The sequence below is a fragment of the Anoplolepis gracilipes genome, chromosome 6 (genome assembly GCF_047496725.1).
Source record: "Anoplolepis gracilipes chromosome 6, ASM4749672v1, whole genome shotgun sequence".
Taxonomy (NCBI): Eukaryota; Metazoa; Arthropoda; class Insecta; order Hymenoptera; family Formicidae; genus Anoplolepis; species Anoplolepis gracilipes.
The window spans coordinates 10,288,310-10,312,613 of record NC_132975.1 but is presented as its reverse complement, the minus strand read 5'-3'; the positions used below and the strand labels follow the sequence as shown (position 1 = coordinate 10,312,613).

The following is a 24,304-nucleotide window of genomic DNA, read 5'->3' as shown; positions in this document are numbered from 1 at the left end:
ACAGCATATAGTTTTGGACGATTAAAGACAATCGATCAACGTTTTGTATTTTTAATCTATAAACGATAATTATTCTAAACTGAGGATGAAGAATTATAAATTGAGAAAGTACTATAGACTGAGAATAAGTAATTTAAAAAAATTTAGTAATTATACATATTTATACATGTGCGCATTAAAATAATACAGTTTGTGTTATAATTCAAAATTCAACGAGAAAGATCAGCTTTATTGAATCGATTGTTTTAATTGTTAGAAACTTCAGTTTCCCAAACTTCAGATACAACAATGTTATTATATCAAATCGAAATGCCATTAACTACAATTATTACAATGGTAATTACAAACTACTATCACAAGAAACTGACGAGAACGTGCAGCTGCATCGACCAACGTCGTGCACAAACAAAACTTTTCCAAGCTGAGTACAACTGAAATACAACGAATCGTTAGTGCAGCTCGCAAAACTTTTTAATTAACAACAACAGAGGAAAATAGAGAGAGAATGTCGCAGCGGAAAATCCGCGCAACCCAAATAAACAGATGTGTGTGTGCTACTACTTCCACCATTATTTCGAATCCGAAATGAAGATCGATAGCTTTAGGTGGGTCAACGAACGTGAATCGATGTCGATGACGTAAGTACGTCGCTAATCCGCGCACGGCCTTAAACTTAAAGACATGATTCTGTTCGCGGATATGGAAAATTTTTCGCGTAACATATAAATAGGATTGACGTAGGAAAGTTAATCTATATATTTTCTATAAAATTAACACCTTATTTTCAGAATTTCGATACAATAGATTTTAAGATCACACATACATGTTGTTGTTTTTTAAATAAAGTATATTTTTATACTCTATACTAGAAAGAGAATTTAAATAATCGTCCGTTGAAAGTTATATTAAAAACGTAATTAAATTATTAAATTATTAAATAATTATTAAAATAATTTAATATATATACATACATACATGTAAAATAAAATTATAAAAAAATTATATATAAGACAACTGAAAAAGAAATATATATATATATTTGACACAGTATGGTTGATAAATAAATTTTTAAAAGAATAAAAATTTGACTGGTTGAGAAGAATATTTGAGAGTTTTCGAGATAAAGAGATTAGACTTTCCAAGTGCTGGCACATCACGAGACTCTCAACCTTGAACAAAGTTGGAAACAAAAGTCCTCTCATTTCTCTAGATAATAAGAATGTCTTTAAGTACTTCAAATACTTAAATTAGGCATAGTCATTAGTTAAAAGAGTTGATTTAAGTAATTGAGCGGTTTAGTAAAACTTTTCACTATAAAGACACAGCATTCAAAGACGCATATATTTTTTTCTCCGTTTACTACTAAAAAGGCAGCAGTCCAATTTCAAGAAAGTTGTAAGCCGGATGAATGTATGGAGAACATGTAATAGTTTCTGTTCAAATAAACTTGATTAAATACAAACTCACATGCGTGAATAATTCAATCTCTGAAATTATAACTCGGTTTCTTAACCAATTTCGGAAATTATAACTCGATCATAAATTTAAAAATTATTATACCGTAAAATAATTGCACTTTAACAAAAAAAAAAAAACTTAATTTTTCAGGTGACAAGATCTCGTCTATTAATAATATGCTAATAACATTAAGCCAACTATGCTTTTCAGACAATTATTTTTATCGTGAATAGACCTTTAATTGATCTTTGGATGATACGGTCTACTACACGGTCAACTATCAATTACATGGTCAACGACGACGGCTTGCCTTCACCCTCGATGTTCACGCACCCCCGAGCATTCACGTCGACTCCAGATCGCGAGTGGGTGTTACGAGTGAGGTTCGTAGCACGAGGGGGGGCGGTATATTCTGGTGGGGATGGAATAAAATCACTGAGTCTACGGGGAGGTAGTCCAGTCAGTCCAAGCTAGTCAGTCGACCGAGCGACGCAGGTGGTGACGGTCGATCGTTGTCGACTTCCATCTCTATCGACTTTATTTTCGAGCTATAAAGCGTTTGCCGAGAGTAGCTGAGGCAAAAGGGGATTAGTGATCATGCGTGCGTAAGGGAGTAATTTTGCATCGAGTATCGATGCCGCGAAACCTCTCGTTTCAAACGTCCTAATGACAATGACTGGGATTATGATTGCATCATAAACATTCGCATCTCGATCGACTCGCATCCTTGTCGATGCGTCACGCTTTCGATCGCAAAGAAAAAAGAGATATCGGCTAATCGCGGTGATTATTCTCAACCCATCAGTTATCTTCGGCGAAGGACACGCTATCCCTGTTGGAAAAAATTTTCTGGTGCGTTTAAGCGGAAAGAAAAACGAGAAAAGCTGCTCTGGGAGGCTGTTACTCTCATCTAATGTAGCGAGTAAGTAAATATATCGCCTGATGAGAAGATCCTACCTGCATGTTGTTGCGCCGCTCTTGATCGCGCTCTCGCGTGGATCGTAGAGGGGAGGACGGATATCCACGTGTGCATGACGCGTAGATCGCGAGAGACGTGTTTGTTTACGTGTTTGTTACATCAACAGCATTAGAGTTTCATTGAAATAATTACGGTTTATCAATTTTCCGATTACATCCTTTTTCTACATTTAAAATATTAACGTTAACGTAACGTAAAATTAAATTAAATTGTAAGAGTGTTGTCACTTTTGCGCTTATCGTACTTGAAAATTTTAATATCGGTACAATTAGAACCCATTCTAATTGTACATCTTTCTCTCCGTGTGCAAATGTAGATTGCATCATAAAAATTCGTTCTCTATGTATATTTCTCTTTTTTATAGTCAATTTTCATATAGCATTCACCTAAATTCTAAATAAAAATCTCTTTTAAAAATCTAACAATAAGTGAACGTACGGCGTGTGTGAATAAAACGTCTCGGAATTAATATTTACGTAAAGTTGTTTGATAGTTTATTTTTCTTACGGTTTTATTCAATAAACGTAATACTAAATATACTGCTGGTTATTTCAGCTGGTGCCGTGTATAACGGAAATCCGACATTAGTAGGGATATTATCAGAGACACTGTTATCGCTAACTGACACATTGGTGCAAACCGGTCCCATGTAGTTCTAAACGTAGACCTCACGTCATCCTCCTTGATTATTGCTAACGATTCTTCCTGTCTGTAACACATAAGTATTTTTCAACTTGCATGTCATTTTTTTTAATCCGTTATCTTATTTCCTCTAAGCACGTGCATTTTGTTCGTCAGTATCTCGCGATCGATGAACGTTATATTTCATTAAAAAGCTTTTTCTTCCTTTCATGAAAGTTAAATTATTACTATATATACACATTAAGAAAATCAAAATGTATGTCAATTTATATTATTAACTAGTTAACTCTCTTGAAAATGAGGATAAATGTACAAAACAGTTTTCTTATTCTTTGAGCTAGTTTAAAAACTACTTCAAGAGACTATTCCGTGAAGAAACTCTTAACTTTGAATTTTACATTTGACTCCTTTTTCACATATGACAAAGCACAATCATAAAAGTAGAGCGCAAAAGATGAAATTGAAAGCTACTAAATCACTTTGTAACATAAAGCACTAATTTGTAACATAAAGCAATACTCTTCATTTTCAACAATTGCTGCAAAATGTAACTTGAGAAAGCAGAACTTTTTTTCTTAAAAAAATTGCAAAATATGCAACATGAATATATATACATATGTATATGTAAAAAAACTTCCTATTAAATGAAAAATGATTATTGAACATTGTTAAAAAATTGTAACTTAAGCAAACAAAAACGTATACATTTTGTATTTTTAATATACTATTGTCATATTATCATAAATTATATAAACTGTTACCTTGATGTTGTATGTTATTTTATGGAATTATCTACTTATGTTGATAATGAACAATGCACAATTAACTGACTAAAGTCCACATTTTTAGCTGATAATATTGTTACGTCGTTAAAAAATACGCGTTACCATTTTTTCTCACGAATAGAACTTTGAAATGAATTTCGCTCTTTTGCTTGCGCCGAAAACTACGTTAAATTGTGCTAAAAATACTAGAATACTGTTGCAGAAACTACGCAAAAAATTTCATTGCATTTTTTTATTCGCGCACCTCTACAAATAAATTCCTACAGCTCCTTGTTTTAGCTTTTAAAGCTGGCAGACTAAATAAAAATTAAATTAAAAATTCTATCTAGATATAAATTATGCTTATTCAAATTTATCTTATAAATTTATTTTGTAAAATTATTTTCTCGAACTTTCTATAGACACGTGAAATCTGTGTAATATCTTTCACACAATATAGTTTACATGGCAAGGATGCGCGTAAAAAGAAAATCGGCATTAAAAACACATCATATATATATATAATACATTCTACAAGTACAATAAATATCTTCTATTAATATGTTTGTTAAGAAAAAAATCATCTCTAAATTGCCAAACATATAATTAAAATAATATACATATGTGAATGTGTGTACCATGCATATGTTATTTATTAGTAAACAGCATTGATAGTTTCATTAAATTTATAACGAGCAAGAATTCTTTAAAACCTGGCTATATAAATTGGAGCGAAATATTTATACCTAATATCATGCTGTTTATTAAAAAATTTTGCTGTTTATTAAAAAATCTATATTTAACAATTTCATTAGAAAACTTCATAAATCTGATGTCTGATTAAGAACAAAATTCTCGAAAAAGAAGTTTTTTTCATACTTTTCCTTCCACAAAAAGAGTTCTAAATTCCTTCGAATGTTAAAGTATATGTAATCACTTCACTTTGCTACAACAGACTAATTTTTGTTTGACATTTGCTTTGACAACAAGCTACATGACGTAATTCATTAATAATTGAAGAACAGCATTCGATTGGTATCATGGAAGATATTAGTCGACTTTGATGTCAACTATATATTGTCTCCTTCGCGACGCTTCTGTCTCGCTAATGTCCATCCCGTCTATTAATAATATAAAAAGTGAAACTATTACTGAAGTAAAGTAGCTATTTCCCTACAAGTAATTTCTTGAATTTGTGATGAAAGAAGATACAACTTCTTTAAGCTAAAAATAAAACTTTTATTTGCATACATATTTGCTTTTATTGATCACTTTAGACCAAAACAAGTTCGACAAACGTTTTATCGCCATAATTATTTATTAATTATTATTAAACGTATAATTAAACTCACAGGAATATTCTTCCTATATACATGCTTTAGAGGTGTAATTGACTCGATGAACATTGTAGGCCCGATTACGCAATGTTATTATGCGGTGGCGATGAATAGCAAATTAGGGAAGTGATATAATCCCGCTCAGTTTCAGATTGTGCGATTCGATCTTTGATGCTATCTAATATAGGTGTGTCCAATTACTCCTTAATCAGTCAATTACATCTCGTCAACATCTCGTCTTTGCCAACACAATATTGTTCGCGTAGGCGTCGCATCTCTCACTTTGCTGACGCCACTTTGGCCCTTCATATTCGTTATTTCGTTATTATCTCAGGCAAGCAGGATTATATATATATATATATATAATAACTGCCCGCATAATTCCCTATTTATATAGAAAGTCTGGACAAGTTCGTAGCAGAGTTTACACAATGCAAAATCGGAGGTTGAAATAATGATTATATACTTTGAAGTCTTTCTTTGAAACGAATTAATTTGGCAATCTATTTGTAAATTTGTAAAAACTGTCAGACGATTATTAAAAGCAAAAACATTAAAAATAATAAACTGTTTGAAAAATTGTTGTAAACAAATTATTTATATTTTGTTATTTTATATGTTTTATAGAAAAAGGACTAGAAAACTTTCCGAACAATCTAATTTATATTATAATTAGAATTGTAAGAAAACCACTATTATTGCTAATTGTACCACTTAAAAGGTGAAAACGTAATTATTTCTATATAATTTTTTCAAATTTTTAAAATTAAATGTATTTGTAATTAAATATCAAATTGACGGTATATTATGTTTCGCAAATCTAAAGTTTATTTTATAAGCACTTCTTAAATTAAAATTTTAATTAAGTTCTTAATATAAAAGTTTTGTTTTTATTTTGGAAAAAATCCGCCTTAAAATTTTAAAAATAACATTGGCTAACAATTTTGTTTTCTAAAACATACATACGGTACATTTTTATTAATGGTTAATGATGATAATATTGATTACACCAACTACGCATAATATGTACAGTCATACCGTTACAAGGACATATTTCAACAAGTTCAACAACCAGCAAAATCAAGGAAAAAGCGAATTTCTGTCTTGAAAAGAACGCGCTTGTGCTCTTCAATCAAAGATGCTCGGGAAAATCGATAAGCGTGGTTACGTCAAGGACAGTTTCACATACTTTCGTATCATCTCTTGTCTTAGCGCGTATTTAATCACAAGACAATCCTTGTACAGTATTGCATGTGCAACTTCATAATAAAAATCAGCCTTGCATAGAACTGTAGCCGATTAATCTCATTAAATCTCATTAGAGTTTATTACAGTTCGTGAGAGGAACCACCGACATTATTACCGCGAAGCGTAGACGATGATACGTACATTATTCAACTCATATCGATCCACTATTACACGTATGCGTTCTTAGTAATTCCTTATCGTGAGAGCTACATCACGCAATAATAATTCAAAAAATTCTGTAATTGATATAATTGATTTATTTCCAATCGTACGTAAGTTTGATTCATCGGCAAGCAAAATGAAATAAAGACAATGCGGTCAAAGCTCGAGGAAAAAATTGATATGCAATAATTAGATATCGCAATCGAAAGTTTAAGAAATTTTTATGATTGCGTAACAAAAGGATGAGCATAACATGAAAGAGGCCGTGTATACAAGTCGACTGGTTGTCGCGGTTACGTAGAGTCGTCCTAAATCGATAGAGCCAGAAGCAAGAGCACAGCCGGCTGGGACGTACTACCATGTATCGTACATGTAAACTTGGACTCTGGCTTTTCACGTCTTCATTTTTCTTTACGTGTACATACGTGTCCGGTTAGGTTACGCGGCTTTCTTTTCTTATTTACTATTCTCCACTCTACATTTGTATTTTCAATTCGTCCTTTTCGCTTCTGTTATTTTGTCAGAATGAGTTTAGATTCATTGTAATGTTTCTATGGCAATTAAAATTATGATTGGATATATATATATATATATATATATATATACAATCACAATATATACAATACAACTGTTTTGTTAAAAAAAAATAAAACTGTTTTTATATCTCAATTGCGATTATGATGGGCAGGTTAAGATTTTCTCTTCATAAATTAAAATTGCAAGATGTTTCAAAATAATAACTTTTTAGATATTATATTTCTAAAAAATTAATAAATATTAAAGTAAAAGTAGACACATTTATATATATATATATATATATATATATATATATATATATATATATATATATATAGTCTAAATCAAATATAACATAATAAATATTTTCTACTAAAAAATATTAGTTTCTTAAACTAATATAGTGTAATTATGGCATATATTATTGCAAGCTCTTTGTGCTTGGGTTTGAATTAGGCGGTACAAATTATTCGAGACTGCAAATGCATACTTACAGAAACCGCGTTTATGTCAAAGCTAGGCACGTAACGCAACTGCATGAGACAAACACGGACCGTGGGCAAATATATATCATAGTTGAATATATATACCTCCGCTCTGGAAACGAGCATATGGCTATCTCTTTAAACTCGACCCTTTCTCTATTTAAACACAATAGCGTGCGCGCAATCGAACTATCACGTCGACGTGACGTAAGCAAGCTTCTCATTTAAATACGCGTTTACCAACTTCGATCATCTCTCTCTGTAACCGTCTCCATCACCAGATATCATATCAGATATTGTACATTGACGTGATACAATACAATGACTATACTTATAACAAACTATGTGCTATAGACATATAGATATTCTCTGTTCTGATACCTTAACATAAGTATGCGATGATTGATAAGACTTTTCTATGCGCTTTTTCCAATATAATAATATCCTATGCATCAAATATATTTATATTCAACAATATATTTGTTATAGATAGATCCACATTTCCAATAGTTCTGGATGATTAAATTTACATCGATTTAAATATATATAAAAGAGATTGTTCGCATATATAAAAGTCTTTTTTCTCTTTTGATAATAGAACGATCTTAGTCAAAATTTGCAGTAAAAATATTTTAAAACATTAAAATTATCTTAAATTGTATTTAAATAAATATATTATGTGTTCTTCATTTTCTTTATTAACTTTAGCTTAAAAAATAAAAATTTTCTTTTTATTTCTGTGCTATTATTGTAATTTTCACTTTAGGTATAATCTCGCTTATGAAATCAAAACTATAAAATATTCAATTTTATCTTTTAGATAATTAATCATTTCTAGATTTGTTCTCCATATATAATAATAAATATTATTTAATAATAATTAATAATTTCATATTTATATCGCGCATATTTAGTATTTTGCGCAAAGACTAAAGCGATGAATAAATGCACGTTTGCGAGATAATCGCAGATAACGCAAATTCACCAAAAGCGAAATGTGGAAATAGAGTTCCGCTGTATCACGCCAAATGCTGCATCAGCTGTTTGCGAAGCGATAGTTTACCGTCGGTACATCAAAGCAACATCGAGAGTAGACGAGTGAAGAGGCAAACGGATTTTGTCCTTTGATATGTTATAACGCTCGAGGAAATTTGCATAAGCAATGACAAAATTGGGAGTCTCTCTATTTGTGCTCACTATTTTAATGAAAATCTTAATGCCGTCTTGTACGTCCTTATAGAAATTTTAGATATATTTGAATTAATATATTGCAAGAGAGTAAGGGAGATTTTACTGCCATCCGTTAATCTTATTTAAATCTCGTTTTTGTTAAAATGTTCTCCAGGTTGTTTTCAAATTTGCAAATTTATGATATTGCTTTTATATCATATATTTTCCATTATTATCTTTTGTTTAATTAGAACAATCCTTTGATCACGGTTCGGAGAGTAGCATATTGTTTTTATGTAAAGCCAATATATGTATAATATTTTTAACAATATTTTTAAAAAGAGATAATCTAATAGCACTATAGAAATTTCTCGTAAAATTCTAACGCGAAGATCGAATCTCTCTCAACTGTATTTATATTATATTACTTTCATTTCAATTAGTCTATAAAAAAACGTAACTGCTGCAAGAAGAGTAAACTTTTCAAGATATCGTTTAAATACTTTATCATTTATTAGATATCGTTCTAATTTCTTATAAATGTTATTTATTTCTAAAAGGTCTCATTATATAATAGATGTAGAGTTAAAATAATGGTTTATAGGCGAAGAAATAAAATATTTTTTAAAAGGACAGTTAGAGTAGAAGTGCAATCAATATTATTTTAAAGTTAGAAAGATAAATATACCTCATACATACCTCAAAAATAACTCTTGTAGAACTGCGACATCCAATATTTTTCTACGTACCTAGAAATCAAAGAATAACAGTTATATACCTATATATGTATATATATATATATATATATATATATATACACATACATATATATATCTATAAATGTTACTCGAAAATAGGACATTGTGATATTCTGTGATTTAAAAATAAATACACAAATTATGTTTATTGTTCATTTACGTATCGTACGCGGGTATATTTCGTTCTCTCTATTTCCACAAGCAAGAATAATGCAGTATTATTAATAGCTTAACGCTGCACAATAATCTAATATACTACAATAAGTAAAGCTATTAAGTACAAAATTAAAGTGCCAGAGAGAATTATAGGTGACTCTCTATTGATCTTTCTTCTACAAAAAACCAAAAATTATATAATAAATTTTATTAACTCACATAATTTATAATAATTTATAATAGTTATTCCATTAAATATTCCAAATACATTATTAGTTTTATTACAATTCTAATATCAACTAATAATTATTTGTGCTATTATTGTTAATCTCATACAAACAAAATGAATTAAGTAAACGTGTTCATTAAAATCTTTGAAGTATGTATATGTGGAAATAGGTAGAATATAATAAACATTTTTGCTCTCTATTAATGCGCATAATATTATTTACATTATTTTATTAAAATATCGTTCCGATATTATTCGAATAATAACTTCCAATAATGCAATTTTTGTACACGCCATTGGCGCCGGTAAATATTAATCGAGATAATAATCGCTCGAGAATATATCTCGTGTTACGAACGCGATAGAATTGTACATCCAGGGCACGTTGGAATTGCCGGAATACAATTGCGTCGTGTTATGCTTCTCAGTACATTCGAGAGGATCATATAACGCATAGGAATAGCAATCCTCAGGTACTCTGACAGGTTACGCAATGCGTATAGAATGCGGTCCATTCGGCCCAACTTTACTGTTACGATATGCATTTGGCACACATTCTTTAATTAGATTGTCATCGTGCTATTCAAAATAAAATTCGAGAATTGATCTGTTAATGCGTTAATTCTTAATAATAAAAATAAAGACTAGAACGATTAAAATCGAAATGCTTCCACAATATTGTATAAATCCTATTTTCTTAAAGGAGAGAAGTAACTGTGGAGGCACTCGTTTCAATTTCCATAAAACAGCAAACTCAACCTTGCACTTTTCATTTAAAATTTGCGAAGGTTGCAGAATGTGACAACGTCTAACTATTGTATTATGCAAGCGAGGAAGGCACAGGAAAAAAGTTAACTTTTCTCAAGATATAACTTTCGTGACGCCGATATGACTGATATATCAAAAGCAATAACGTTATTTTGTCGACGTTTTCTTCCAAAACATTTGCAACGTCACCTATCATAAATCAACTGCTTATCCTGCTCGAAAGGTCAATAGCCACGTATCTTTAGACTTAGCCTTGAACTAATAATATGCGATATAGATATACATATATAAAATTCCTTAATTACTATATTGTGATTATTATCCTATTTGGTTGAGTCAACCCTCACAGTACATATTGCCCTTTAAAATTAATATGAATATTATTTTATCAAGTATAATAGACAGTTTTCATTATGAATTATATATTGTTTGAATATATTTAATAACAAAGCATTTAACAAACATATTTTGTTTTTCAGATAAAATTTATTATATGATTAACATTTTAATTAATTTTTTATTTGTTTTATAATATATTAATATAATAACATCATTACAAAACTAACGTACGTTTATTTCTGTTCTTTTTCAGAAACCAACAAAGCAAGATTCCTTCCAGAGATTATGGACGATAATCGATTCTAACGTACTCGGCACGAAGAATTCAAAGAGCTAATTTTACAAAGCGACAATTTTAATGCGCGAAAAAAAAATCGAATCATTCGGCAATGAGTTTAGTCGCGGAAAGAGAATTGTTTGATTTACAAATTCAAGGAGAAACGTTAATAATATTCCGTGTCAAGATTGCACGCATGTGGTAAGTGTTCGCGACAGATCGACAAGTGCACGCGGATAAACATTCGGCGAGCAAAGTAATTAAATCATCAAATCAAAATTAAGTGTGAAGCGAGAAAAAAATGAAGCGTGGGCAACTACAGTCAACTAATCCTATTAACGAGCGCTTAATGAGCGCCGCGTGAATATGCAGAAGAAAGGACAGCTCTATCGAAATGAAGCTTGGAGATAATATGACCATGGAAGGTGAGTAAAATAACTCACGCACTAATTGAGGCATTAATCGATAATGTTCATTTCGTCGGCATGTCTGACGAAGCATGATTTGTCAAAATAACACACGATAATTCAATATAATATGATATCTAGTCATTTCTAATTTACTGCATACATATAAGAATAGATTAACTTAAATTTTCTAATTAAATCTTCGTCACTCATTCTTATTACGAAAAATCATATTCATAATCAGATATATAGCATTATTAAGTGCTAGTTTATTGTTAATTTGTTGCCCTAATCCTAAATTTACTGCTCGCGAAATAAGTTTAAAAAATAATCAAAATACATTATATGTGCTACAATATTAAGCTACATTAATGCAATTAATTACTCTTTCGATTTTTATATTAAAATATCTTCCGAATTATTTGGTCTCGACATATTTCAGAGATAAAGTCCAGATATATCTTTAATCTAAATTTTCTGCTAACTGATATTATAAATATTATAAAATAGAGAGTAGAACACCAAATTAGCAGAATTATATATCTTAATTTCTCATAGTAAAGATTAACGGACCTATTTTATAATAATAATAATTTATAAGGCTTTTAAATAAAACTAATAATATCAGGAGATAGACAATTCGAGCCAAGATGCAAATAAAAGTTCAAATTTTATTAAAAAATAATAAACATTTAATCAAATGCTTCGGTCCATCTCCTTCAGCAATACAAATTAAATGTAAATATATAACAAATGTAAACATATAACGAATATTTGTTATATGTTTACATTCAATTTATATTGCTGAAGATGGTCTGAAGATGGACCGAAACTTTTAATTAAATGTGTGCTTTTTGTTTTTTAAAAAACCTGAATTTTCCTGAGTTATGCTTTTACATCCTGCGCTTGGCTCGTGTCTCTCGATGTTATTATTTTGTAAAGATAATAGAGTTTCTATAGTTTCTGTCAATTATTATTGTATAATCAAAATATATAAATGCAAAGTTAATTTAACTCCTCATACGTACTTCAACGTACGTACATAAATAAATATTTATCACATGAAAAAGATGCTCGGATAACTCGTCGCATGTTATAAACTCATGTTTAAATATCATTAAACTGTTGGGTCGACCTTCAAAGTTTTTATGGCTAAAAAGCATGTCCTTGTGGGTGAAAGTTTAGACTTATTATCCAGTTACTCTTGTCTAATCTTTAATATCACCTACGTGTTCCTTTTCACGATTCGCGGAGGTAACGTGATGTTAGTGGAAACGTGCTTCAACTCCTCGACGCGGCATCAGCAGCTCTCTCGATTCAAAATAGAAGCCAACAAGATCGTGCACAAATTTGTTAGGCATTAGACACATAGATACAGAAGAGAGCTAGCGGAATATACGAAAGGTCGCGACATAAGCTGGATTTTAAGCGGCAAGACAAACGAGGCACGATTAACTCCAAATTTGACAAAATCGAGGAAGTGATAGAGAATTCGAAATTATAACTAAGAAAGTTATAAATTTTACATAAGACTCACACATACATTTTCTATATTTATAAAATGTCACTATAAAATTTTCCTTCAAGATCGTCAGAGTAAATAAACCTGACGTGTTTTAAGATTAACTTGGGCGATCTAAAACGACATCTTGAAGGACATCTTATGCTTGTACTAAACTACTACGAGCTCATTTTGTACTCAAGCTCGTCCTGAATATGTCATAGTATGCTATAAGTCGTGAATATGAATAACGGCAGTTTTATTTATCGGGAACATATAACTCCTCCCTTGAGATAATAAATAATTCATTTAAAACAAGAAACAATAATATTGTTTTAATTTATATGGATATTTATCAATACTGTTTGTGTAGAAATAACAATTATGCTTAATTGCCTATACATTAGCAATTGTGGTATAAACTGTATATAATGTATTTATAAATAAATTTAATTATCTATTTATATTTTGGAATATTTGTAATAATATTACATAATAAACATTTTTTAAATCTCTTTAATGTGCACCTGATAGATTTAAACGTATTTTATTCAAATAATATTTAACCGTCAATCAATACATATAATTTTGTTAAAATATTTGGCACGTTATCATTCAAGTTTTATTCAATGCATTAGACGTAAAAATTATAAAATGTAAATGAGACTGATTAAATAATTATCGATTAAATATTATGCAATGTTAAAAAATTCTTTTAACATTGCATAATAATTTGTTAACAAACAATGCAAACTACAATAAATAAATGAATAAAATTCACAGTCAAAATAATTAATTAATCGCTACGAGGCAAAAAGAAATGTACGTCCAAATATACTAAGACAAAGCAATCGGCGTGCTCCATTGTATGAAAGTATTCATGTGCAGTAAAAGCATTTAAAAAGAATATATACAAAAAACATTTTATAAAATTGTAACTTGACAATAAACTACAAATGCTAAAAATAAATCATTTCGTCAGAATTTAACTTGTACAGAATGTAATTGTAATACAATTTACTGCCAAAATAAAAAGTAGCAAAATACAAATGAAAAACTTTTTATTTTAATAAGACATTCTAAAAATATATCAAAAAGTAGTAAAAAAATTATTTAAAATTATTTCTTTAGATTATTTCTTTAGATGTTAAAATTTCTTTAAAGATAGATATATATATATATATTTTTTTTTCTTTCCCTGAGTTTATTTTTCACTAATGTATTTTTTACATGCAACATGACATATAAAGCAAAATGAAAAACTCGAAAGAAGGAAGATTTTAAAAGGATTTCTTATAAAAAAAAAAAAGCGAAAAAAATAGCTATTCGAAGGAAGCAGTAGTATTTTTGCTTCACATTACTGGAGATATAAAAATAAATATTTATGTTACATTTTTTTATTTCATATTTATATTTTTCTGTTTTGAAGAAGTATTTATTATTCTTGCTACTCAGCATTATTTATTATTATTATTTTGATACCGTCTCAAACAGTTGTTTGTGCATTTCTTATCTAAAATGCAAGCCATTACGGCGTACACTTTTTATGTCTTTGAGCAAATATTAATTTTACGTTAAAATTATCATATTTACGTCATAGATATTATTATTGCCATTGATATGAATACAATATACAAAACGATAATGCAAATTGCAAAATGTCACAATTTTATATCTTATATCTCACTCTATACATTGAAATTTTTTTGCTAACTTACATTTAAAAAGAGATAATACTATATATTTCGGCTTACATCATTAATTACAGAAGCATACAGAAGCAAATAAAAATTGAAAAAAATAATTGTAAATTTTCAGTTTGAGAATGGATAATGTTAACAAATATGAAAATATCATAAAAACTCATAAATCGTGTTATACGTATGTAAATTTTTACTGAATTGCTCCAAAAGTATGTATGTTTCACGATCATAAATCTTCTCGATGGCATCGTCCATGATCCCAACGAGTGTCGGAAACCTCTTTGCCATTCGCACATAGTCTGCTAGACTTTTTTCTGCAAAAAAAAGCTATAAAAATGCTTCTCGTAACGTCCAAAAATCATCTCTTTGACGATCCGGAAAAGCTGTGAACTCGCGACCGTTTGTTGAAGCCAGAAAATTTTTATTCGTGAAAATCCTTACGATTCGATTTACTTTGGGAAAGAAGTTTCAGAATTGTTTTATATAATAGGCAATACTTTAATGTACACAGGATACAGTATTTTATTTTATTAATCTATCTCTATCATCGTTCAAAAAAATTTATATCTCTCATTCCATTTTTCTTTCTCAGATTATAAAGCAATACATACTTACAAATCTAATAATATAAACCTCAGTTGCAAGAGAATATTTCGCTCGTTCGAAAATCATCTTTGCTCTATAATTTGTCGCAGTTTATACTTGATTTATCCGATGATATTTTAAGTAGTATTTTAATTATATTACTACGAAGGAGTATGATGAGTAAAGAAAGAATAAATCAGGTTTTAAATTAAATCTCAAAATTCCGGGCTTTCAAGAGATTCATGAAGGAAAAGGATGAAAAAGGAAAATATAGAGCGAAGCGATCGGCGTATCACGACTCTTAATCAGGTTGCGCTGATTAATGGTTTCATTGTCGATTGCAAACAAAGCTCTGTCTCTATTTTTTTTTTGTTGCTCTCTTTTTTTTCCTAACTCTCTTTTTCTCTCTCACTTCAAATCCAACGACAAATACAGATAATGTCGTCGATAATGATTCGATACTGCCATCTTCTCTGTGCTAGAACGATTTCACCCGAACGTGCAGCGAGTTGAAATGAACGACCGTTTCATACACATTGAATGCACTAATGCATTATTGATGTACACAGATGTTACGGCAATGTACAACAATGTAGTTAATTATTTCCTTCGCATTAAGAGCAAAATATTTACGAATGAATAAATCAACTTCCCGTTCCGTTTTATTTTTGTTAATTTCAGGAAATATTTCACTAGATTAAACAACGTATATCCTAAAAGAGTATATGTATGTTCGATAAATGTATATATCTTCATAAAGTAAATTAAAATATGTGCCTTCATATAAATATTAAACTTCTTTTCTTAAGTAAAACATACTTTATATTTTTAAAGTTGTAAAATGCGATATCCATGTCGATTTTCTCGAGCTTCTAGAAAAAGCTAAGTTACATTTCTTTTCGCTGAGTTTGTAACATCTTTCTGAAAGTAGCTGGTTTGCAGAGGGAGAGATTCGAAACTCTGTTGTGCTGATAAAACATTCACTGTAATACTTCGTCTGACAACGTTCAGAAGCATACAGTTTAATAGTTTGATCTCCGAGTTTGACTTATAAAACTTTGGTGACCTTATAAAAGTATACAGAAGCATTTAATTTTACCACAAGTATGCAGTAGTTTAAGACCAAAGAGCAGTCAAGTTTGCTCTTTTTCTTCTGCATCAGAAGGAATTTCATTATAAGCTCTCAAAATCAGAAGATTTGAATGCACCCTTTTCTTATCAAAGAGTAACTTTAGGTTAAGATTTTCTTTATTAGATAAAATTATAAGCAATTTTTATTTATTTTCTCATTGCTTTTTTTAAATTAATAATGCTAATGATTAATAAGTTAATTTGTATTATTTTAAACGTGAAATAAGCTGTAAAAATAGTGCTTTAATAATCTTAAAAAAAAACTTATAAATTGTTAATGTATTACAAATGTACTTCAGAGAGAAGAAAAGCAATTATTTTTTTTTTCAATTTTTGAACAAATTTTTAATGAAACAAATAGGCATCTAAAATCACGTATTCTTTTGATGCAACAGATTGCCTGTGATGACAAATACTAAACAAGAATATAGCTTTTGACATCCGGAATAAATTCCTGAATTTTTTTAGTCGTTTAAAATTTTTCATAAAAATGCCAATAAAAAAACATGCTCTTTCCTGTTTTAGAGGGTGTTACAAGTTACAACAAAATATAAGTTTTATATCGCTACTTGTTCATAAATAATTTCATATTTTTCTTGTCGGATGAAGATCTCTCCAAAGTTCAATAAATGATAAAAAATTGTTTCGCTTCTAAAATATAGTTTGTATCATAATTTAGCATTTCTCTTTCTCTCTCTCTCTCTCTCTCTCTCTCTCTCTTTCTCTCTTATCTTCTTTTTATTAAATAACACTATCTATGAGATATACAAATTTGATTCGGCATTAAACATATTAAGAATTATTAAATAATGATTGACAATACACATGTGTGCGTGTATAATAATTTTGCGCACGTAATCGAAAGAACTGTATAAAACGCTACGCGTTTTGATTGTCTGCATTTGCATTTCTAGTTAAAAGGCGGCAATTTGCCATCCGAGCGAATCTCGCTTGTGCTCGCCCACTTTTTCTCTGACGAAGTCTCAAGGTCTCATTACACTTAGGAAGATTTCCGAGGGCGACGCAATTGCAATGTCGCACAAAAAGCACTCCCGCGAATCGTCTGTATCGTAAACGGCAAACACATTCCTCTCTTCTCGTTCAATCTTCGTTCATGTTTCCTCCACCATTATAACTCGCGTCGTTATTCCCTGACGATGTCATTCTTTCATGCTGCACTTTTTAAGGCTTTCCTTCTCGCATACTTTGAAAAGTACAGCGATATATAGTACATACGCAATATCACTCATTATCAGATTATTGATATATGTATATACAATGAAGCAAAGCCTTCTTTCCGGGTGAATCTCATTAATCAAGATAAATATGTCATGACATAAATAGGATTTCCTTGCTGCGGAAAAGTGTATAAAATTATTTTCTTTGATAAATCCGAAAATAAATTACTCGCGGATGCGTTCGATAATTGCTATTTGTAATGGGAAAACTTATCGGAACGCACGTTATAATCTTATTCGCTGCGATATTTATAATTCAAGTCACAGACGTAACAAAACCCTCGCAAGACTAAGCAGATTGATATTTTCACGGTTAATTAAGTTCTCGTAGGCAACGTCGATCGACGCAAATTATTTCCCGGGTGTAGGTAGATAGTACGTAGGTGCATAAATGTGAACGACGCAAATACCACGTCAATTTGTTGATCCTTTCGCACAGCTTGGCTCTCGCTTTGCCTTCATTTCATCACCATTTCAATGCATCACTTATCGCAGTCCGCTTGATTTCATCCATCTCTAAATTGCTATTTCTCTGCTCGATTTTTATCGATTCTCTCACGGCACAATTTCACACTAAATACCGAACGAAAAAGCCAATCTAAATCGATTAAACGTCATCTCGTTCTATCCTGGCCACTCAACATTTCTCTTTTCTATCTTCATAATATATTGTCATTTTTTTTTGCGATTAAAATTCTTCACGTTATAAGAGATTCTCTTAATCCTTTAGTTCGTTATATGCTTTCTCTAACTCTTTATATCAGTTATTTAATCATATACACATCTCATGTTAAGCAACGCTACAAATTTAAAAAAAAATTATTTTAATTGCCTAATTACTTGAAAATAAAAATTAATTGTAAAAATAATCGCTTGGATTATGTGTGTCATTAATGTATTGCTAAAAAATAAATTATAGATTTATACTTGCGGAAGCAATTCAATTGGTTTTCAATATCTAAATTTCAAATAAAAAAAAAGGAAAAGATATGCAATTCCTGTCGAAATTCGACTTATAGTAGTGATGATGACGTTTGCACAGTTCTCTCGATCAATATCGGGTGTCACCGGGACGGTTTTGCTGGCGCGTCGACGAGTTAGCGAGAATTGATTATAACCAGAAAAGAGGATATGTGTGACCGAGATAATACGGATGCACGGTCGTCGATCTCCGTACTCTCGACGATTTAACAATTGACTTGTTCATAGCTTCGTCTGTCGCATAATTGAACACGAGACGCGCACAATTTTCATCACTCCATTTTCTTTCATATTTGCATTCTGATCTAGATTTCCTCCACTGGCTTCCTCCATCTGGTATACTCGCTTCATGAAAATTTCCGAACGCTTTTCACAAACTTCCGCGAAAACTATAACTACACGGTAAAAAACATTTTGTCTTTTTGTTAAAATTTTCTTGTGTAGAAACTTTTGTGTTAAATTTTTAACATACTCTTATGTTAATATAACATAGGTACTGTCGTTATGTTATTTTAACTTTTCTGCATTGAGTTAATATTCACCGTTTCTAAGAGTTAAAACAACACAATTAACAAGTAAACCTTATACCAATAATTCACATTTTTGTGTTAATATTTTACATATTATTTGTGTTATTTGTTTACATATTTGCTTTCTGTTAAATTAACATTAAAATTAGAGTAGATAAATTGGAACACAAGAAATGTGTTAAATTTAACACAAAATTTTTTACCATGTATATATTTTCTATTATGACAAAAATTGCGCGTGTGAATCTATACCCCTCATCTATTTTACAAAAATAAATTATTTTTCTTTTATTTACTCATTTCCGTTAAAGCTTGTCAATTTGCAACGTTATTGTAACTTAGTTATTAACATTATCATTATTAAAAAATCCGTAAAGAGAGCTTGAAAAGATGTCAGTAAAATATTACTTCAAAAATAATATTAAAGACTGAGAGAAATAATGATATAATGAGTCACAATAACTGATTCACAAATAAATTCTTAAAATAATAAGTAAATATGCTTATCTGTTTATTTACGATCATTTTCTTAATATATCTTCACTATCTAATTAATTACTAAAATAGAAGAAGAATTGGAAAAGAAAGATGACAGTTAATGAAAACGATGGCTGAAAAGAATATTAGATATCATTATAAGAAAGGAAGAACGAAAAGATTCACTTGCCGTATACCTAAATAGCTTGAATAAAAGCGGATAATCAGAAACAAAAGCCTTCACGTGCTTCGGCTTAACGTTTAGATAACCGTAGTAATAGCATTAAAAATTTTATATTATCGAATCTTTTATCTTATCCTAATAGGATTCATGCCTATGCTTAAGAGAATCCTTTCCACGACGATACAATGCACTAATATAATGTGCCGGGAAATGGTGCTATTTTGCATAAATCCACAGAATTTAAATTTACATCCTTTATATATAATTCTCATGTGTTTCATATTAATGCTTTTATAAAATGTGATATTCTTGATAGTAAAGATTTTTAAAAATAAGACGAGTATACTTGTAACAATTTTTCAACAAAGTAAACACAAATATTAATTTAGCACAAAAATTTACAAATTTCATAAAATTAGTAATTTTTTAAATAAAGTTAGAAATATAAATATCATTTTAAAATATATCATAAAATTAAATAATATATGATAATACTTAAAAAATTCAATTTTAGGAGGAAATTCATGATTACAATGGCCTCCGAAAATAATATTTTTAATTACTCCTTAACATGCGTGGTATGGTGATACGAATTAAGAATTATCAGATTTCCATCTTCATTACTGCTTAATTATTATTAGTCAATAATATATATTAACGAAGTTTCTCAACACATGGCAGTAATTATAGAAAGCAAAACTTACCATATACATTTTGTTCGATAACATAAGATAACAATTAATACATAAAAAATATATATATGTACATACACAGTATTGCATATTTTAAAAATTAAAAAAAAATAAAATTTTAAAAGAAAAAAAATAAAACTTTACAATGTATTTGCAAAAATTTATAATCGCTCTATTTTTCTTATCTTTATTTATAATATCACAGACAAAAATAATTGTTATTATTATAATTTTTTATAAACTACTAATAATAAAATATGATGATATATAAAATATGATAATATTATTTATTATAACACGAGAAATCACAAAAATAATATCTCTCATTTAAAAAAATCTCTTTTATTTATTATGTAAATAATTAAATTCAACATTTATTTAACCTTCAATGTCCGTTACAAAACCGTTATAATTTTTTATTCAACGTTGCGGCAAACTTCACTAGCACATATGTTCCTTTCATGCCACATCGATGAAACGAAATTACGTGAGTCCTACCAGCTAGTAATTAATTATCGCCTGAGTACATAGTAATGAAATTTCACGACTCTCGATGGACGAGAGCATTAGGTCAGTAGAAATAAAATTGTTGTAAAGTGATGCGGTTATATCAAGACCTCACTGGGCCCTGGAAAGACCAATTAGTCTAGTATAAATGGAAAACATATTCCTATGTAAAGAGCACACATAAATTACCTATTCCCAAAAAAGTAGTTACAATTTCTAATTTTCAATTAAGTCAGTAAAAAGTATTTTTCGGTCATTTTTTATATAATGTAAAATTCGCTTTAAAAAGTTTAAAAGTTTATAAAGAGATCTAAATTATATATATTAGATTATATACCGATAATGTAATTAATAAAGTATACCTCAATAAATATCAATAATGTCGAAAAAAATAAAAGCTCTTTAAAACACAGATTTGTTTAAAACGGCCTACAACAAAGCTCATGAATTTAGGAGAAAAATGCAAACAGCAATATCAAAAGAAAATTATTAAATATTTGCTAATTGAATTATTGAATAATTATTTTCACAAACTCATCGCGTCAGCTGTTACCAATTCTATAAAAAAAAGAAACATTTAAACTGTCGGAGTTGATAGAAAATTTTCTGACTGTGACAACAAAATTATAACTTACGAAATTATTCTCACTCCAAGATTAAATACAACTAGACTTATTCATTTTAATAAGTACAAAACTTTCTATATTTCCAACTTGATTTTTCTGCTTGTAATCAAGAAAGAAGATTAAGACTGATAGTTTTTACTGTCCTGTTTACACCGTAAAGATGCAATTAATATTAGTGCTAGAAGATTTGTCAAAAAGATAGCAGCATAAAAAGTATTTCGAAAATATCGCTTCAAAATAAATAATTGTTTAACGTGCTATATATATGTATATATACAGCACAACGGCAAAGTTGAGGAATACACAAGCTGCAAACTTATGGAATGCACGTGTCGATGAAACAGCATTTTGATTGCTTGTGTGTTTGCACACAACATGCATTACTGCATTGATATCCTACGCAATATACATAATTTATATAAAGTAATGAAAAGAATATTTGTAATAAATTCTACATCAAAACATTATTAATTACTAATAATCACAGATATATGTGCGTCATATATTTACAAACTCTATATTTTTTTATTACATATTTTATAAATATTCTCTTGCTTTCTTTTTCTTCCCCTCTCTCTTCGCTTCTCTCTTCCTCTCATGAATTAAACTACGTATAAACAATGCAATATTTTTCGAATCAAAATTATGCAAATTGAAAACAATCAATAAATATGGTAAATTTTTAATAGTAATTAAAAAATATGTTATATTCTAAAAATAAAATAAATTTCTTTTAATTTTTATTATTAATTAATATAATTGAATGTTTTAAGAAGATAACTTATAACTGAAGCATTTCAGAAAAAAATGACGGCATTTCAAGAATTAAATCGTTTAATTGCATACTCGATTACGTTTACACAGTCGATATTACGTCGTGATTCTATAAAAGCGGAACTTTATAATTAGCAAATGTCACTCGTGTATCAAGATGAACCTTTAATATCCGTTGGAGCGCGGTATTCTTAGAGCGTCGATTAAACTCACCCGGCTTAGTTTCTTCTTTCAATATTACATCTATTCATCTGCTCATAAAAACCTTTATGAGCTGTAAGTTTTTTACTTTATAAACCGTTAGAAACATTAGTGATCTCTCTCTCTCTCTCTCTCTCTCTTTCTCTCTCTCTCTCTCTCTCTCTCTCTCTCTCTCTCTCTCTCTCTCTCTCTCTCTCTCTCTCTCTCTCCCTCCCTCTCTCTCTCTTTCTCTCTCTCTCTGCAAATCCTTTATAAAACAATATAAGCATGAAAATAAATCTGTTATTAATATAAAAATAGAAAAACATTAAAAAAATCTACAATATAAAATTTTTAAATAAACTGTCTGTTTTACAAACAGAAAAAGTAATTTCTTATTTTTTATTATAGTAAATAAACTTAATTTTAATTGAACAAATTTTCTTATTCTTTTAACTTAAATCGATAAATATATGTGTATGTATATGAAACTTATATAATATTTAACGAAAATCTATAAACTTCTTTATTTTAATAATTATAATTATTTGTGTAATTTATCAGAAACTATAGAATTATTAAGAAAGTAAAGCTATAATTTTTAATGAATTCTGAATCAAATGATACATCAGCTTCATTCACATGATAATTACGTCAACCAAATAAATCATCAAGATGTTACATACGATACACTCTGTGAATGTATTATTCATTGAGTGAAATTACAATCTTGTGGAAGAACACAATCAAATGATCTTCATATCATCGAAATTAAGCCACAAACCGAATATGCGAAGTATTAAATTCAACGATGGACAATAAACTCAATTTCTCTTGCATTACACATTCTATGTTGCGAATTTTAGAAAAACAATGGATTGAAACATTAAACTATAACTAAATGTAAATTTGATTACAGAAAACAAATTTTCAAAAAAAAATTAGCCTAGATAAAAAAATTAAGTCTTCCTATAAAATGTGTAGGTATTACTACTATTACTGATCTAAATATGATTTTACTCTGTAACATTCTTTGTCCTTAATAATCGAAAAATATTATATATATATGCAAATGAAAGAACAATGTATAAAATAAAACGTAATTACGCTGAATATCCAAATAAGAAGTTTGATTGTAGAAAAATTTGTTCAGTTCACTGAATTGATTCATATAATTTTAATAGTACGAAGGGCACATGTCCATATGAAGCAGAGCACCAGCTGGAAAACTGAAGTTTTTCTCAATACGAAAATTCCTATCATGAATTGTTTCGATCGCGAATGCGATATACGGACGTTCCATTTTTCGCGCATATATTCGCTGTTTTTCATTGACCTGATTCCCCATTGACTATTAAAAAAGAAAAAAAAATGCCTAACTCACATTTCCCATAGACATGTTATGTATATATATATGACGCTCCTATGAAGCTATAAAGTGATTTATTTTGATAATGCAATTTGCTCTAGAAAAAAAAAATTTTTGAAACGCTTCTGACA

General features: G+C 29.4%; 2 protein-coding genes across 5 annotated transcripts in view; one reads left to right on the top strand and one right to left on the bottom strand.

Annotated features, from left to right (window-relative positions):
* Impe3 (Ecdysone-inducible gene E3) overlaps nucleotides 1-24,304 on the bottom strand; it is a 71,834-nt gene that overhangs the window by 9,792 nt on the left and 37,738 nt on the right. The window contains exon 2 of one of the 4 annotated variants that reach the window (XM_072893613.1): nucleotides 9,461-9,510. The exons of the other annotated variants lie outside the window; for them this stretch is intronic. The gene's annotated coding sequence lies outside the window, so the exon portion shown is untranslated. The remainder of the gene's footprint in view (nucleotides 1-9,460; nucleotides 9,511-24,304) is intronic. 4 annotated transcript variants of the gene reach the window in all.
* The window catches only part of LOC140666436 (calcium/calmodulin-dependent protein kinase kinase 2), a 71,487-nt gene continuing 49,087 nt past the window's right edge, over nucleotides 1,905-24,304 (top strand). Inside the window, exons 1-2 of the mRNA XM_072893595.1 lie at nucleotides 1,905-2,380; nucleotides 11,265-11,713. Of these exons, the coding sequence (XP_072749696.1) occupies nucleotides 11,683-11,713 (31 nt within the window). The 5' untranslated portion in view covers nucleotides 1,905-2,380; nucleotides 11,265-11,682. The remainder of the gene's footprint in view (nucleotides 2,381-11,264; nucleotides 11,714-24,304) is intronic.